At 49.7% G+C, this 17,871-nt stretch overlaps 1 protein-coding gene across 4 annotated transcripts in view; it reads right to left on the reverse strand.

Moving 5' to 3' along the window:
* Positions 1-11,479, reverse strand: part of Ppp2r5c (protein phosphatase 2 regulatory subunit B'gamma) — a 127,732-nt gene extending 116,253 nt beyond the window's left edge. For 2 of the 4 annotated variants that reach the window (XM_040742478.1, XM_040742477.1), the window contains exons 1-2: positions 11,342-11,478; positions 10,681-10,743 (exon numbers count right to left, since the gene is read on the reverse strand). In XM_040742478.1, the coding sequence (XP_040598412.1) occupies positions 10,681-10,743; positions 11,342-11,368 (90 nt within the window). In that variant the 5' untranslated portion in view covers positions 11,369-11,478. Of the gene's footprint in view, positions 1-10,680; positions 10,744-11,341 lie in introns of all 4 variants that reach the window. The other 2 variants (XM_040742476.1, XM_040742479.1) reach the window with 2 other exon arrangements.
* Between the last annotated feature and the right edge of the window lie 6,392 nt (positions 11,480-17,871).

Genomic DNA, 17,871 nt, shown 5'->3' on the forward strand with positions numbered 1-17,871 from the left:
GTCCTACTCCTCAGTAAGTTAAACATACCATCACCAGACAGCATAGCAGTCCTACTCCTCAGTAAGTTAAACATACCATCACCAGACAGCATAGCAGTCCTACTCCTCAGTAAGTTAAACCATCACCAGACAGCATAGCAATCCTACTCCTCAGCAAGTTACACATACCATCACCAGACAGCATAGCAGTCCTACTCCTCAGTAAGTTAAACATACCATCACCAGACAGCATAGCAGTCCTACTCCTCAGTAAGTTAAACATACCATCACCAGACAGCATAGCAGTCCTACTCCTCAGTAAGTTAAACCATCACCAGACAGCATAGCAATCCTACTCCTCAGTAAGTTAAACATACCATCACCAGACAGCATAGCAGTCCTACTCCTCAGTAAGTTAAACATACCATCACCAGACAGCACAGCAATCCTACTCCTCAGTAAGTTAAACATACCATCACCAGACAGCATAGCAGTCCTACTCCTCAGTAAGTTAAACATACCATCACCAGACAGCATAGCAGTCCTACTCCTTGGAAGACATGCAAGGGTCCTACCCACAGCGGAAGGTGCAGACAAGCTGGGCATCCTCAGCGGATGCAATCCAGCATGTTACAGCTTTAGGAAGGACTGCGGTCCAGGCAGAAGAGGATTGGCACAGATATGAAGCCAATACAAATGCCTGAGCAGACTTCAGGGAGTGGGCTTTGTGGAGCTCAAACTGAAGAAATGTTCCAGGAGGAGGTGCTGCTGCTGCTGCTGCTCTGCCCTCTGGCATCCTTGACCCTCCCAGGCTTGCTGATACAAACAGCTGCGGTTCAGGGAGAGCCAGTGTGGCTTATTGCTGACATGGGCTGGACAGTGCGTGAGAAGCAGCGGGGGCTTCTACAGGTCAGGAGCTCACTCACGAAATAAAAAACGAGACCAGTCTTAAAACTGAGCTTTGTGGAGGAGTGTGTGCCGTTTGCTGCCTGGTTGGGGGAGGTTCTTCCCTCTAGCCACTGTCCTGGATTGGAGACCATGACATGTTTGCTTTGATCTACTTGTTCGACCTTGTGAGAGGCCCCCAGGTTTCATGTAGCCTCCTTGTGTTTGACACACTAGTCCCAAACTCACTGCTGCTCATCAAACTCACATCAAGTTTCTGAGTGCAAGCTATGGCCGCCACCTGTCTGTGAACTGCATCTCTGGGGAGCATGGGTAGCTCAGGATGAGCTAAGGTATCTTGAGGCACAGAGCAGTTGTCTTTCTGACCTTAGGGCCCAAGATCTAGGATTCTGGAACCATCAAGGGGAAGTTTTTGAGTGGAGGGAAAGCAGGACTATCAGTCCCCATGGGGAGCTGGGGCAGCCAGGCAGCCAGGCTGATTTGTTATGGCCACAGTGGGTAGAGGCCAATGGCCACTGTCCATGTCTTCCCAGCAGCCGTCGGGCATGGTGGCACAGGCACCATGGAGAAACAAATGTAGGTTTCAAGTAAGGGTGACAATTTCTAACAGGAGACATACAAAATCTAACTGTGTTGCTTTCATTCCCTTAAGCATCCTCCTAAATACGGAGTGAAATAAATCCAGGTGACAGGTAACATAGGTGTTTGTTAGTATCTGTACTTCAAAATTATTCATTCAGCCAGAAAAATAAACAACTGACTTGATGACAAAGCCTCACTCCTAATCATCTTGTCATATAAGGGATTACAACATGGAACAGACATAGTTTTTCTCCCATTCGAATTCTGCAGTTCTAAAACTGCATGCCTACGTGTAAGATGCTGACTGTGCCACTGAGTCACTAGGACCGAGAGGGTCAAGATGGTGAATGGAGCTAACCAGGGCTGGATGCTGAGGAGGGTCCAGGGATGGCGGCATAACTAACCCCTCTCACTTTCTGTGAGTGCTGTTGGGTGCTTGGATTCGCCCCTCACCCTGCCTCCCCGCGCCCCCCAGAGCCAGAAAGCATGCCCCTGAGCCACACTGCCCTACCTCGCCTGCTTTGTGAGACAGCTTTGTAGGAAGGTATCGCCTATTTGCTCGGCATTGTCTAAGGCTGCTCTCTCCTACAAAAGCACAGTAAGAGGCTGTGACAAACCATACAAATATTTCAAGCCTAGGACAGCTATATCTGGCCCTTCACAGAAAGGTTTTTTTTTTTTCTTTCTAGGCCAACATTTCCTGCTGAGAGGTGGAAATAGAGAGGAAGGAGGGTTTTCTCATCTGTGCTGACCATGGATTTGAGCTGTGATCTCTAGTAGCAAGAATACTGAGGCATGTGTGTCAGGTGACCCCATGGAAAGAGTTAGTTCCCCACAGATGTATCTTCAGCCAGGACACTAAGAGGAGGGGATGTGAGCCGGCTCCAGGGATCCCTAGAGGCGGGGGGACCTGACACCTGGTACAGGTTCACCCACCCGTGTTGTACATAGCCACCCTCTACTGCACCAACTCTTCAGAACATGAGATAACTGGGTGTCCATGAAAGAAAAACACATCCTCCAGGGAAACCCAACGGTCTAGGAAACTGAGGCTGCTGCTGAAGGTCCTGGTCCCACCCAGCAAAGCCTCAAGCCAGCTCCACTGAGACCTCAAAAGCAAGTGGTCAGTGATAAGCCCAGTCCAGAGCCCCAGCCGGCCATGCTGGTGTCACACCCCTGTGTGTGGATGGAGAGACCACATCCCTGTGTATAGATGGAGAGGTCACACTCCTGTGTATGGATAGAGAGACCACGTCCCTGTGTGTGGATGGAGAGACCACGTCCCTGTGTATGGATGGAGAGACACATTCATGCTGTGTCTTCCCTGCTGCTCAGCAGCTCAGGGGTCAGGTCCAGCTCTGCAAATGCTGTAGTCATCTGCTCCCACTTTCTTGCTCCAAATGTCCCAACATCTGCCTGGCACCCTTAGGATGAAGGTCCCACCTGGAATGTCAGTTCCTTGGTAAGACTGTCCCTGACCATCTAAAGCAAGCTGAGTGTGAAGTGAGGAGGATATACTTCTGTATAATTTTAATAAACAAGATTGTTTTTCCAGTGCTGAGAATCAAACCCAGGGTCTAGTTAGCACAGCAGACACGCAGGCCTTCAATAGTGAACATCCCAGGGTCTAGTGCACAGCAGACACACAGGCATTCAATAGTGAACATCCCAGGGTCTAGTTAGCACAGCAGACACGCAAGCATTCAATAGTGAACATCCCAGGGTCTAGTGCACAGCAGACACACAGGCCCTCTATAGTGAACATCCCAGGGTCTAGTGCACAGCAGACACACAGGCCCTCTATAGTGAACATCTCCGGCCCTCGTATTATTTTATTTTCAACCATGGATGATGTTTTGACCTACAAAAAATGCAGACCTACAAGAAACTGTCTCCAAGAGAATGACTGTGACTTCTCTTGGGTCTCTCAAGGTCCCTCGTCTAGGAAAATGGAGTCTTCCTTATGTGCAGATCTGGGGCAGGCCTGTCATGAACCAAGAGGCAAACGGGCTCCCTCCCACCTGACCAAGGCACTCTCCTCTGTGCCCCCATCTTTTCTCCAATCTTACCTGTCTTCTTCTACTGCCAACTTATCTTTTCTTCATTTAAATTTGTAACCTGAAACTTGATCTCTGTATTATTACAGAGAACTAATGAAGCTAAATTAAATTAAATTACATTCACTCGCATTAGAAACAGTTGTGTAAAATACTGTCTGGCTACAAGTCAAGTCTGCCCATGGGACTCTCTCAGATACTGGACATATGCTGTATCTGGTAAGTACTAGCTACCTGTGGCTATTGGGCATTTGAACTGTGGCTAATGCACCAAGAAACTTAATTTTTAGTTTAATTTTCATTACTTTAGGTTGAAATAAAATCACTTGATGTGGCCAACTTCTGAGCTCCTCCCTGGAAAAATGAGTGTTGTCAGCACTAACTCCTGTAGGCCGTAGAGTGGGAAGATAATCTATGACTATAACTCTTTTTAACCAAAAAATACCAAAAGGATAAGGGAAAATTCAGTGCAACCTCGAGCTCAGGCATCTATCTCTTCCTGGAGTTTAAATTCTAGGCTTGTTCTCTGACTCCCCCAGGTGGAGAAACAAGGATGCTGTGGACTGGGAAGCGGCCCTTCTCAGACAGGCTGTTCTCACACCTGCTAAGTGGCAGGGATGAGACAGTGGTGCCCAGCCTGGCCTCAGGCGGCCCCCTCAGTTTGGAAACACTCTTGGAGAGTTTCTCCCAAGATGGATAGGCTCTTCCCATCCCTGAAACTTTCAGAGTTGTCTTGCACCTCAAGGAGACATCCTGTGGCCCATGTCAGTGGCTGGGCAGTTGGTGGGTGACCAGCTGGCTCCTCTACAAGTGCAGGGGACATCTGCTGAGTCCTGCAGCAGCACGGAGCCTGGGTTCCCTGTAGCTGCCTGTGCCTCCCTTGTTAGCTCATTTTTCCCCGCCATCCCTGTCGCAGGGACCCGGTCCTGTCTGCTTAGGTGCTAATAGCACCTGGTGCCCTTACCCAAAGCTGCGGCTGGCTCTTTCTAGGAAACAGGCCCCAGCTAGGCCTTTCTATTCAACACCATCAAAGTGGAATTATCTAGAAACTCCCAATCACAGACTGAACAGAGGCAACTGGATCACAAGTCACAGCGCAAGTCAATTCGTAAGTTCTTAACAGATCAGGGCTGCATTAGTCTTTTTATTCTCCCCAATCCTCAACACCATGCTCATTCATACAGAACCAAAGATACCGTGGCCAGAAGTTTATCGTCTGTCCGTCCATCCGTCCATCCCCTATCTATGAAGTGTACTATCTTGCAAAATACAGAAAAAAAAATACATTCTACTAAGAAAAAGTCCCCAAATAAATGTAATTAGAAACTAGAAACACATTTCAGTGGAAATTACATTCTGAAATGTTTTAAATTAAAACAGACTCATAGACAGATACATTTACCACTGATCTCTTTTAGTAAGATCTGTAAGACAATTATTTTTAAAGCAATTTTCTATTGCTTAAAACTTTCACAAAAACATCAGAAAAAGCCGGGCGTTGGTGGCGCACGCCTTTAATCCCAGCACTCGGGAGGCAGAGGCAGGCAGATCTCTGTGAGTTCAAGACCAGCCTGGACTACCAAGCGAGTTCCAGGACAGCCTCCAAAGCCACAGAGCTGTCTCGAAAAAAAAAATCAGAAAAAGTCCTATGTCCCAGGTGTGGTGGCACATGCCTATAGCCTGGGCTATACATACACAGTAAGATCCTGTCTCAGATATAAAGACAAATAAAAAAAGTCCTAATTGTCATAATCATCTGAGCTAGTACAATGTTATTTACTTAAAATAAATAATATTAAATGAAAATACTACATTGAAATTCCTTTCAGGGTCAAAAATAACAATAAATAATAATTAAAAGTTATTTACAATTTATAAGAATGGGAAAACGAGCAGCCTAGCCAACTTGAACCTTCTTTTCCTGGCACTATTTATTTATTTAAGTTCTGAGGACTGGCCACAGGGCCTTTGCACTTTCTAGGTAAGGGCTCCACGACTGGGCAATATTCCCAACTTTCTAGGCACTTTTTAAACCAACAGTCTAGTATTTCTCAACTGCCGGCCCTAACACACACGGGGAGTACAAAGATGAATCGCAGGTCATGTTAAACAGCTGTCCTCCAGGGCCTTGTCTACTAAGGGGTGACTCACAGGAAGGCGAGGGGGCTCAAGGTGGTGTATGACAAGTAAGTGACAGCAAATTACTACCCAAGTTTAAAACACAAAAAAAAACACGGTCCAGGAAAAGAAAACCTTCCCCTGAACTGAACAGATGGCAAGAGCACTTGTCATCCTTGGAGACCCAGGTTTCGTTCCCAGCACCCACAGGACAGCTCACAACCACCGGAATTCCCTTTTTGTCTTCCATACGCACTAGGCGCACACAGCACATACACAGATGCAGGCAAGACACTCATGCACATAGATAAAAATAAATCTTAAAAATCAAACCGCAAAAAAAAAAAAAACTCAAACCTCTTAAATTTCAGAACAGATGAATTTGAGTTGGTGCTAAAAAACTTGAAGGCTTCCATCATTTTTTGGAAGACGACGGGAAGGGCTACTTTCTTGAATTCTCTTCTCGCTTATCTTGTGTGCATGTGTGCCAGAGGTCCGAGGACAACTCGCCTGAGTGGCTTCTCTTCCATCCGGTGGGTCCCAGAGGCGGAACTCAGGTTGTTAGGCTGGGCAGTGGTTGACCTAACCCACTGAACTGCTAACCCTCGGAAGGATATTCTCAGATACTTGTCCCCACAGCACTCTGGAGCTGCCGCCCAGGGTCCCTTTGGATGTGTCAAGGGATTCAGGAAGCCAAACTGTCTTCATACTAACTTAGACATGGCTTAATGAAGTCTTATGTTGTGAAGATTTTCGTGAGTTATGCATGTACTAACTGAATGTAGAGCCAGGCAGCTAAAGACATTTGCAAAAACCTAGGGCAGTGCACCTCTTCTCAGTGGATTTTTTAAAAAGTTATTTTCATACAAATGCTATTTCTATTAACAAGTAATGAGTATTATTGCTATTATTAGCTGAATTGATAAATACTTAAATTATTTTCAGTTTTAGTTTCTAATACGAAGAATACGGGTAGATAGCTGCAACCCACCTACATAAAAGCTGTTTGGGTTCCCAACGCCTCTGAGGAGTCTAAGGGGCCCTTCCCTTTAGTCTGAGCACTGCTGTTGCACAGGGAAGCACACCCAGGAGAGAGCACCAGACGCTCTCTGGAGGCAGACACGCACACTCCGAGGAGGTCTTTTCAGTGCTGTGGCTCAGCAGGGGCGATGGTCCTGCCACTGGCATTCAGTGGGTGAGGCCAGGGAAAACACACGCGGCCCTAGAATAGCCTCAACAGAGCACCGGGCTTGACATGGCCGGGGCAGAGAGTAAGCACTGGCAGTCTGTCTGTGGGACCCAGGGGGTCCCACCTGTATCAGCTTACATGTGGACTGCGTGGGAGCTGGAGGACAGGGTGCCTGCAGGAAGAACCAGCTTGTGAGGCCCCAAGGTAGCCGATCCGGATTAGCAGTCACGTAACAGCTCCCAAGCTCGCCCATCTGAGGCTGCACTTGAGGACTGGGCAAGGACCTTAGGCCTGAGAAGGACCAGCCAAAGTAAGGCTGAAGCCAACCTATGGCTGGAGGCTTTGGTCCTTCCACAAAGTGTCAAATAAGCCACCGTGTCCCATAGTCCTCTTCCAATTTATTCAAGAAAGATGCCTGATACAGAGACAGTGAGCAGAAAGCCCCCAGTTAATTTTAAAAGATGCTTCCACAAAATTTTTACCTATTGTTTACATGTAATCCTGTTATTAGATTAATTTATAAATTTTAGTTTTAATTTATAGAAAAAAAACAATATTTACCAGCCAGTACAATGAGACCCCTGGCAAGCTTCCGTCTTACTCTCCCTTCTTCCGGGATGCCAAGGCGTAGTAGCAATAGAATGCAAATGGATAGAATAGTCATAAAGGTAAGTGGTGTCAAAATGAGGGATCAAGTCCGAGGGAGGATTGCTCAGGCTTCTTTCCAAGTACTGGATGTTATATAAGAGTTGCTGGAGAGACTTTCAAACAAAAAACTAATAAGCTGAGCCGGGCATATGAAATACACAGAGAACAAGACTCAAACCACCTTTAATATGCCAAAAACAATTCACTTTATAAAAATCTTGAACACATTTTAAAACATCAACTTTGGACAAAGTACACAGATTTTAAAAACACAACAAGACAATAAACACAGCAACACCATCCAATGGCCTGACCCCGCAAAATCAATGTCTGGATTCCGGTATAATTTCTTTAAGACTTTAAGTATTTATAAAAATATGCCTAGTCATGGTCCTCTGTGTCTTGGTCCTCTATATCTGAATGCTAGCTTGTTCTCTCTGTTCATCTCCACATTTTCTAACTCCAAGAGACCCATGGTTCAGCTGTGGCCTGTCAGTTAGATATAACATACAAAACAAACCTGTATCTAGCACTGAACAAAAAAGTTTACTTTCAGGACACAAGGGAACAGGCAACAAGTCAAGCTTTTAACATCCTACTTGACAGAGAAGAAGAGAAAAGAAAAATGTACTACAATGTCCTTGAAGAAACTTCCAGAGCAAGGCAAGACCTGCTCAGCAGCAGTAGGCACCTTTAGCAGTATGTTGCTATACTAACAGATCTACCCTGTTATTCATCTTACAGGGCAAAACTTGTTAGGAAAAGTAGGGTCTAATCTGTCCCACAGAGTTAAAAGCAACCCCCCAAAACCTTCAGCTCACTAAGTTGTCTTACAGATGAAGAAACACATCACACAAGGTGAGTGAGTGCATCACTTGTGGCAAGCGGGATTCAGCATTTTTGCTCTCTAACTCCCAGCATGGAATATCTTCCTGTGTCTCATGCTGTCTTTCACTCCATTACTTTTCCTTCCTTATGAAAAAGTCCATGTTCTAGCCAAAAAGTGTCCTGCAACATAAACCGCTTGATGCCTTGTGTCTCGTGAGGCTAGGGGACTGCCAGCCAAATATCTGTTTTCAGGACTCTCCACATACTTGACAAGGTATGTTAGGTCAATCACAGGCTAACTTCTTGGATCTCTGCTGGGATTATTCCTTAGGCCTCTGGCAGCTCATCCAAGGCTGGGCACCTGCCCTGTTCACCTCTCCAGGCTGTGACGCCTGAGTGTGTTAACTGCTCAGGCAATGTGAGCGCCTGCTGCTTGCAAAGGGGACATGATGTTGGAAGGGTTCAACGAGCAACATGGGGATACCAAACCTATTTCAACTGTTCAGGGTAAAATGTTCAGACTCAGAGCAATGGGAGAAGAAAAGAGTGTGCTAATGACTTAATCCACTTGCTGACTAGAAGAACAGAGCTGAAGGCCTAGGGGAGGAAAACAGTGGTCGGAAAGGAGGAGTCAACTCAAGAGTTCATGGGACTAACGCGCCTTGATTTGTGTTCCTGAAAAATAACGTTTGCAGTGATCTGCCAAGTGCCATGCTTAGTATGCCATGTTGCCTGAGTCTCCTTCTGAGGAAGGAGGGAAGTGCCCAACATCTCAGTGTTTTTCAGAGGTCATTTCAAGCTCTGCGGCTCCAGTTCTTAGACAGCTGCACTAGAAAAGATACAAAACCACAACTGGGACGTCACCCTGGACATGGCGGGCCGCACTCAAGAGCCCTGCACAGCCGGCAGTAGAACCCCCAAAGAACTTCACAGACGCTTTCTCACACAGCGGTGGCATGGACATTTCTGAACTGGGATGGGTTTTTCAGGTCAAAACTCAACGTCATCTATCCTATCCGTACAGCAAGGGTCTTTTCTCCTATAACGGGGAGAAACGAAACACACATACTGATATTTCGCTGTGACCCCCAAGAGTAACAGGACACAGGTGTGTTTGGGCAAGGAAGGCTTGGGGAACAGAAAGAAGTTTTAGCAGTTCTAACTCTAAAGCAACAGACAAAGCACACAGCATATACCCCTGCAAAGCAACTACATCCCATGTGAAAACTGCTGAAGCGCTGGCTCTGGAAGGCAGTCTACCACACAAGCGTTGCCACAGGAAACGTCATGGTCCGCTGTTCAGAAAGGGCAGGCAAAGACTGGCAAGGAGGCCTAACTACTGGTATTTCAGGAACCTTTTGGGTTTCTGCTTTCAGTTCTAGGGAGGGAAACAGATTTGCTGGGATGAACCACCTGCTGCAGAGGAGGGAGGCTTAGAACACACCAAATGAGAGGGTAAAGACGACCTGGAACTAAAATAACCTCTGCAGATTATCTATCGGCAGCTAACTGCATTTTCCAGGCAGAACTGAACTCATCCTAATGAGGTTTGCAGGGAGGAGAGGCCTAACATTCACAAATTAAAAATGTCTGTGGTAAGATCTCCAAGATCCAGCTCTGGAGAAGGAAGGCTAATGAGCGCCTTTTAAAAACTGAGCCAACAGAGCTCTGGGATCCTTGGCCTTGGGCTCTCTAGTTCCAAGACAGTGAGACACAAGAGAAGGTGGCAGAACCTGGCTGCCCACAAATGCCCTCAAGGTACAACTCTACTAAGGAACACAGGTTCTACCAAATGACCCAAGGGGGCATTCCAGCTATTCCCAAAATATGCCACAGCCAGGAAGCAAGAAAAGTCAGAACTCACCAAAGAGGATAGAGGACTGGAGAGAAAAGAAATAGAAGACTGTAAAAAGTACCCAAAAAATGCCAACGCTGCGTAACGGAAAAGGTCTCAAGGGGACAGACATCAGCAGGAGGAGCTTGCCCAGGGCACCAGCTGAAGAGACTGCACCAAGGAAAGCCAGGACCATGGAAGAGTCGCCGAGAAACCCTCCTGACAACCAGACAAGTTAGGAGGGGCTGACCCTGAAGCTAAAAGGAATATGGAATCGAGCTAGGGGCTCAATTTAAGATCAGTCCACCTGGGAGGGCCTGCTAGGCTAGAGACCGCAAAATTATTCTGAAGATGTCAGCTTCAAGGCTTGCACTCTAATGTGGGGAAAAAAAAAAAACAACAACCCGTCAGTAACATATGAAAACACTTCAAAGTCTCATACAGGGACGAATTTTGTGAGACTCTGGTTTTTATTACGCTCTGTGTTAGACCCCAGATTAAAGGCTGCTCAAGACAGACACTGAGTGTGTGACAGTTACCTCTGACTCTGCTTCTTGTCCTTCTTTTGAACCTTTTCCACTCTTCACCGGTTTTGGTGGTTCCTGGGAAGCAGCACACACACACACACACAAATCAATTAGTGTTCTCAATATCTGGACCGCTAAGCATCGGCGCAAATGCCGCTTCCAAATTGATTCGTACATGTCACTGAGATCTTCTGGTGGCTTTAAGATGCCAGCAGCAAACTACATCATACGGAGTACAGACACAGTACCAGAAGCCTTCAAATTCCGTTTCCTTTCATGTTCTTTCGTCTGCGCTGGGGGGGTGGTGGGGGGTGGAAACTCCAGGCAGGGACAGATAAACCCAATCTCAGACAGAGCTCTCTCTCGGCCCATCCCTTTCTCCCCTCCCACCCTTAAACCTCACGAGTGAGGGTTTCTGGGGCGAGTCTGGAACGCTCCAGCACCCCAGCCCCCGCCACGCAGAGCACTGCACGGAGCATCCACCGCCACCCAGAGCGACCGTGGCACCTCAGCGCCACCTCAGAGCCTGGGCGGCCTCCCCAGCTCCATGCAATCCTGTCAGCGCCCTGGGCCCGCCCGCGAGCCTGGACGACCCGCCGCCCCGCCCCCACCCGCCGACGCGGGGACCCCCCGACCCGGTCCCGGAGCCCCCTTCCCCCCGGCCCCGACTCACTTTCTCCTTCTTGTTTTTATTCGGCATGGCTGGTGCGGGCCGCCGCCGCCGCCGCCCCTGCCGCCGCCCGCCGCCACCGCCGCCGCAGCAGCAGAAGCGCCCCCGGCCCAGCCGTCGCGCCGCCCCGGCCGCCGCCGCCGCCGCTGCAGCCGCCGCCCGGGGACTGAGTCGCTCGTCCGCTCTCGCTTCCCCTTTTCCAGGCTCCCAGAGGCTGCGGCAGCCGCGGCGGCGGCGGCGGCGGCGGCAGCGGCGGCGGCGTCTCTCCGCCCCTCTCCCGGAAGGCCCCGCCCCCGCATCAGGCCCCGCCCCGCGCCGGCCCCACGCCGCCCTCTCCCCGCCCTGCCGCCCTCAACGGCGCCACGCCATTGGCCGACACGGCCTCACGTGCCCTAACGCTCCGCAGCGTCGCCCCGCCCACAGCGCGGCCTGTCCCCACCCCCTCGATGCCTAGCGGCTCGTGTGCGGCCGATTCGCCCTGGTCTGAAGGGTTTGGTGGGGCCGGCAGGAAGCCAGCTACTGGGGGGGGGGGGGGGGGCGTGTGTGATAAATACGACAGCGGTGATAGAGTCGCAGCCCCTGAGCCGGGGCAGGACCGAGAGCAGAGGGCAGTGAGGAGCGGAAGTGCACATGTGAAACGTATGACAACTATTCTGCAGCCGTCCGGGCACGGAAAGCGCCATCCCGTAAGCCGGTTCGCGGCGACACTTCTGCAGAGATGCGGAGGCCCCGGACCGCGCGAGCGGCGGTTTCCTTTGGCCATTAGGCCCCGCCCACGAGGGCAAGTCCGCCGGCTGTAAACTAGACTCCGCCCACCGCATGCCTCGGGGGCGGAACCCATTGAGGCTCCGCCTGCGGGCCCCACACCTCTCCCTTCGTCCCCGCCCACGCAAGCCAGTCCCGAGCAGGCTCCACCCACGGCGGTCCGTGGTAGAGACCACCGAGTTCCCTAAAAACCCACGTGCCTAGGTTCATACAAGACCCACCTACAAGACAAACCCCTCTTCCCCAGCGTAGGCACCGCCCACCTTTCATCTTGCGGATTGGATCCACCGAGGCAGCGCCCATTTGCTGCGCGCTCCGAGGCGGCCACCTGCGCCCATCGGCCCGGCCCATCAAAGCGGGCCAGTTAAGACCTATGCAGGCTCTTTCCCGCTTCCACTAAAACTGGGCGGCCCTGCACCTTTGAGATTTTTATTCTTTGATTTGCAGTGGTCATATGTCTGTACGAGAACTGCATGGAGACCAGGGACCACTTGATTCTCTCCCTTCTCCGGGAGCTCTTTATTGAGGGAACAGGCTTAGCTTTCTAATTCGCTACATCCTTTATTGGAGTGGCCATGGCCGACATCCCATATTGGTGGAGCGCGATAGAAAGTAAGAGTGTAGGAGTGAACTGTCGCCAAGTGCGAGAGACATCAGACGCTCGCTCGGATGATTAGGAGCTGCCTTCGTCGAACCCAGGGCCTTGAGCGAGCTAGACAAATGCCAGGCCCTTCATCTACATCCCCAGCCTAAGGCACTGAAAAGTCAGTGCATCCTCTTAACCCTTGTTTTTTGGGGTTTTTGCTTGTTTTGCCTTTGAAAATGCCAAGTAAAGCATTTTCGGTTATTCTCCCCCAGAGCACTGAACGGGAAAACAAACGAAAATGATCAAAAGGTATTGTGGGAGGTTCCGAGAGTGAGTTTTGTCTGCAGGTGTCTGAGTGTGCACCTAGATAAAGGTAAGCTGCAGGTAGGCATGGGCCGGAACGGGTAGTGTTTGCAGAGGAAACCACGACTGCTCTCCTAAGTGGACTAATAATCGCTCTAAGACAAATGGTTAAAGCAAACAAAAACAGTGCCCCATATTAATCTGACATTTAAAAATAAATGCTACTTGCCGGGCGTTGGTGGCGCACGCCTTTAATCCCAGCACTCTGGAGGCAGAGGCAGTCGGATCTCTGTGAGTTCAAGGCCAGCCTGGTCTACAAGAGCTAGTTCCAGGACAGCCTCCAAAGCCACAGAGAAACCCTGTCTCGAAAAAAATAAAATAAAATAAAATAAATGCTACTTAGCATGGTGCAAATCCAAATCAAAAAGGAGTAGATCTGAAGCTATTGCATTGGGGCCATGGAATGAAAAGGAGTCTGGCCTTCTTGGCGGTAAGTCAGTGCTGCCAAAGTCCTGGTATCACCCAGCATGGTCCAGAGTTGCACATCCTTGATCCACCGACACTTGCCTTGCATCCGAGATGCAAAGAGCACTGCATGAAAACCGTTCCTGGGGGGTGGCCAGGCGGCTCCCCCTGTCCTCTGGTAATTTGCATGCCTGGATGGAAACCGGAAACCCTGTCTCATCCTGCAGGACATGTGACAAGTCTGCAAGGGAAGCAGTGGGGTGGTCTAGCTGGGAACACAATAAAGTGAGGTGCAGGATGTTTTGATGCTGGAGAGGAAGTGGGAAGGACAGTCTCTGAATTAGACAGGAATGGCGGCTTGCTGGGGAGCTGGACTTGACTTCCAGTGCAGAGAGGATGATAGAGTTCAGCTGGGTATGGATGCCTTCTCATTGCCTCAAGATGGGAACTTGTCATCCTGCCAGGAAGCTCCCTAAACAGGAAGTAAGCAACTCAATGTAGTCCAAGGAAACCCCTGAAACTGACCCGATTCACTAGGCCCCTCCCTGCCAGAGTAAGCAATAAAAGCTCCAGTTCCCCTCAAAGGGAAGGAAACTGAGCTGCAAAGACTCATGGGAAAGAAGACTCACAGACCAGACCAGCTGCCTGGGAGAGGTGCAGACCAACTGAGGGACCCAGAAGACACACGCTCCAGTCTATGGAACCCAGGAACCTAGAAGACACACTCTCCAGTCTATTGAGCTGAGGGACCTAGAAGACACACTCTCCAGTCTATGGAACTCCCTTCAGGTTGTGCGATGCGCTCCAGGCTCCAAGATTAGTTAACTGTCACCCATGCTGGGGTGGCTTTAGTGATGCAGTTGTCTTTGAGTCTCTTCTGCTCCTGTGACCCCTCACCTATATTCCTATAAGTAACCCCCAATAAAATTCACTGGTTCACCAAGCTGGGCTTCGGTATGTACTTAGGTCTATCATGGGTTCCCTATCTGGGGTGAGTAGATGTGTGTATTACCATTTCCCCAGGAAAAGTTTTGCCACAATACTCATTTGCATCTTAGGAGGTGCCTGTGGCAAGGGTGTGGAAAGGGGTGTAGGATAAGGGTCAAGGCAGGGTCAGAGGAAGGCTGGCGTGTAATTAGGGTGAGGCACCTCCGGTGACAGGCAGTAATGAGATCACAGATGCCTTCCTGTAGTCTTGCTTAGGCAGCAGAGATCCAGTCCGGAGGTCTCACTGGAGGTTCAGAGGCTTTGAAGAGGACCTGCCAGCCACAGACAGGCATAGGGTCTGTCTCATCCCGGGCAATGGTTGCCTAAGACTGTCTGCATATCAGATATTTACATTATGATTCATAATAGCAAAATCACACTTACGAAGTACCAATGAAAATAATTTTATGGTCGGAGCCATCACAACATGAGGGACTGTATTAAGGGGTCATGACACCAGGAAGGTTGAGAACCACTGTGCTACAATGCGGGTTTCACTGCTGCAGGAAGTCTTCAATCTCAAGTACCACCCGCTGGTGGGCTCAGCTTCTGTCATGCCCATCCTGCACAGCTAGGTCCCCTGGGTGTTGGAGCAACCTTTTGTGTTTGAGTTTGGGACTGAGCATCCTGAGGGACAGTTGTGAGGGCTTAGGCATTCAATTTCCTAGTGCTTAGCTTTGGAAGAAAAGGGTGCTACATTCATTGTGGCTTGCCCAGCTCACAGGCCTCTCTCTTCTCTAACTGAATGCCACTGTTATTGGGAATTGCCTTCTCCAGCCTGTGATGGAGCTGTAGGCCTCCCTCTGTCCATATCACCAGCTTCTCCTAGGTACCCAGCCTCTCAGCACTAGTCAGGGGTTGCCTGGATAGGACAGTAACTTCTCCTACTGACAAAGCAGAAGTTCAGCTCATTTTGTTTCCACTGAAACCCACTCACAATACGTTTTTATTGAATTTGGATCTACTTAAACAAGGATTGGTAATGAGTTAATGAAGGGTCTGCGGACACAGGCCTACAGGGATCAAGCGTGGGCGAGGGGGCAAAGTGTGCCACCCTGCCTCCACTGGTGCCGCCTGCTGGGCATCGGGGCTGTCTGGGAGGGCAGCCAGTGCCCAAGTGTAGAGGGGAGGCAGGCCAGGTGGGTCTCCAACTCCCTCTGTGTAAATTGGCTATGGGTTTGGGAGATTTAAGTGAGATCACATTAGATCAGTTACCCACATGTGACCGCAGTGCTTCGTGAGTTTGGTCTTCAACAAGTGGACGGCGGTTGGACAGGAGATCTCATTCAGCTCCAAGCAGCTCAGGGAAACCCCTAAGTTACATGTTGAAGGATCAAGGGTACCCAGAGAACCTGGTCAGGCTGAGCAAGTCTCCTACTGTGAGAGGAAGAGTGTTTGAAATGCCATGACCACTCTGAGATGCAGATACCAGCTTGTGGAACAGATTCTGAAAACCAAAAGGATGCATCTCAGGGACTCCCAAAGCTGGGAGTTTCATAGACTGCTCCAAAAACTACCTTAGTAAAGGTGTGTGTTCAGGTATTGAAGAAAAAATGGAAAGTGTGTGTGTGCGTGCACGCATATGTACATTTCCTGGTAAATAATGGGAAGTGTGTGTGCACGCATATGTACATTTCCTGGTAAATAAGGTGAGATACAATCCCTTCCTTGCCTCCTCCCGAATCCCTAAGTCCAGCAGAGAAGATGAAATGGACAGAAATAACCTGAGGTGGAGAAAGAATACCTTAAGAGCATTAGCGCCCCAGATTAGAAGTCTGCAGAGGTGGGGCACTGTTCAAATGGGGCCCTCAGAAAGCTCTCTGGAGTGGACGCTATGATAAAGAGCCAGGGTGTGTTCCAGGTCTGGTTTTACTTCTCATCCCAAGTTTGGTGTTATTGGTTTTAACAGGCAGGAAGCAGATGGCCACCCGGGTTTAATTGGGAGTAAGTTAATGAAGGGTCTGTGAACACAGGCCTGCCAGGGTCAGACACATGGGTGAGGGAGCAAAGTGTGCCACCCTGCAGGCCACAGGTGCTGCCAGCTGGACAGCGGGAGCTGCTGGCTTGGCAGGTAGGGCAGTCAGAACGGAGTGTGGAGGGCAGATGGGAAGGTGGCCCCACACCAGCCCCCCTTTCTTCTCCTCCCTTCACAGGGCTCCCCTTGCTCCTAAGCTAGCCGGAGCCCAAGACAGTCCACGAGGTCTTTTCCTGTATATCCTTGTTTAGGACCAAAAGCATTGCCCAAAGCCTGGAACTGGGTCTTGGGGGGCCTTTGGGTAGAGAGGAATGGGGGGGCGTGGGCAGGTGTGTGGCAGAATGGCAGCTTTGGAAAGGACAGACTCTGGTTTGTGTGTGGCCTTAGCCACGAATTTTTTCTTTTTCTTTCCCCAAGACAGAGTCTCTCTGTATTTCTTTGGAGCCTGTCCTGAAACTCATTCTGTAGACCAGGCTGTCCTCGAACTCACAGAGATCCACCTGCCTCTGTCTCCCAAGTTGTGTGCCACCAATGCCTGGCTTAACCTCAAACTCTTTAAAGAAGTGGTTCTTAAGATGGGTACCATTGTCCCCTAGGGTCCACTAGGCAATGTTTGGGGGCAATTTGGGTTGTTGCAACTGGGTGGGTGAGGTGCAGTCCCCCTCCCATGGATAGAGGCCAGGATCACCTCACAACTTCCCAAGGTGTACAGGATGGCCCCTGCCAGAAAGTGCTTCCAGTGCCAAAGTCAGCAGTATAGAAACTCTGATCTAAACTCAGGCAAAGGGGATGTGATGCCGTTTGTCCTGTCCTCTCTGGTGGTCATTGTCACAGATGACTGTGGTGTGGAAGCCAGAACCTTGGGCACAGACTTTATTTAGGAGGAGACTGTCCACCTGGATGGGCCTGAAACTGGCTGGACATGCTTCACACCCCACCTTCCTGTTGTCTCGGCTGCCAGAGTAATGTGGAGACCCGACTGTTCCGGGGAAAGCCGAGCCCAGCCCCTGCTCAAAAGGTTACTCTTGGTCTGGGGAGCACCGGAGGGAGAGGCTCATGTGTGTGTTCCAGATTCTGAGTTGTGAGGGAGAGGTACTTTCCATTGCACCATGTATGAAAATGCACAAGACAGAATATGCACTATTGTAAGCTTTGTTTCTCTTTCATTTTTGCTATAGTGCTGTGGAGAGATATTTCTTCAGGCTGACTTTTTGTGGCTTCCCAGAGCTGTGCTGAGTCAAACTCCAGGTAAGAAAAGCACTAGCTCCGGCCTAGTGACCGTGGGACTCCATGGTGCATCCCTCAATGTTGAAATTAGAGCTACTTCATCCATCCACCCACCCATTCCTTTTCCCATCTGTCGGGGCCCAAATGTAACGTCTCAGAATTATGCTTGGCTCAGTCAAGAATTCTAGGAGTTCAGAACTCCTCTTGTCTTTTAGATGTAACTCC

Source organism: Mesocricetus auratus, unplaced genomic scaffold (genome assembly GCF_017639785.1).
Source record: "Mesocricetus auratus isolate SY011 unplaced genomic scaffold, BCM_Maur_2.0 Super-Scaffold_15014, whole genome shotgun sequence".
Lineage (NCBI taxonomy): Eukaryota > Metazoa > Chordata > Mammalia > Rodentia > Cricetidae > Mesocricetus > Mesocricetus auratus.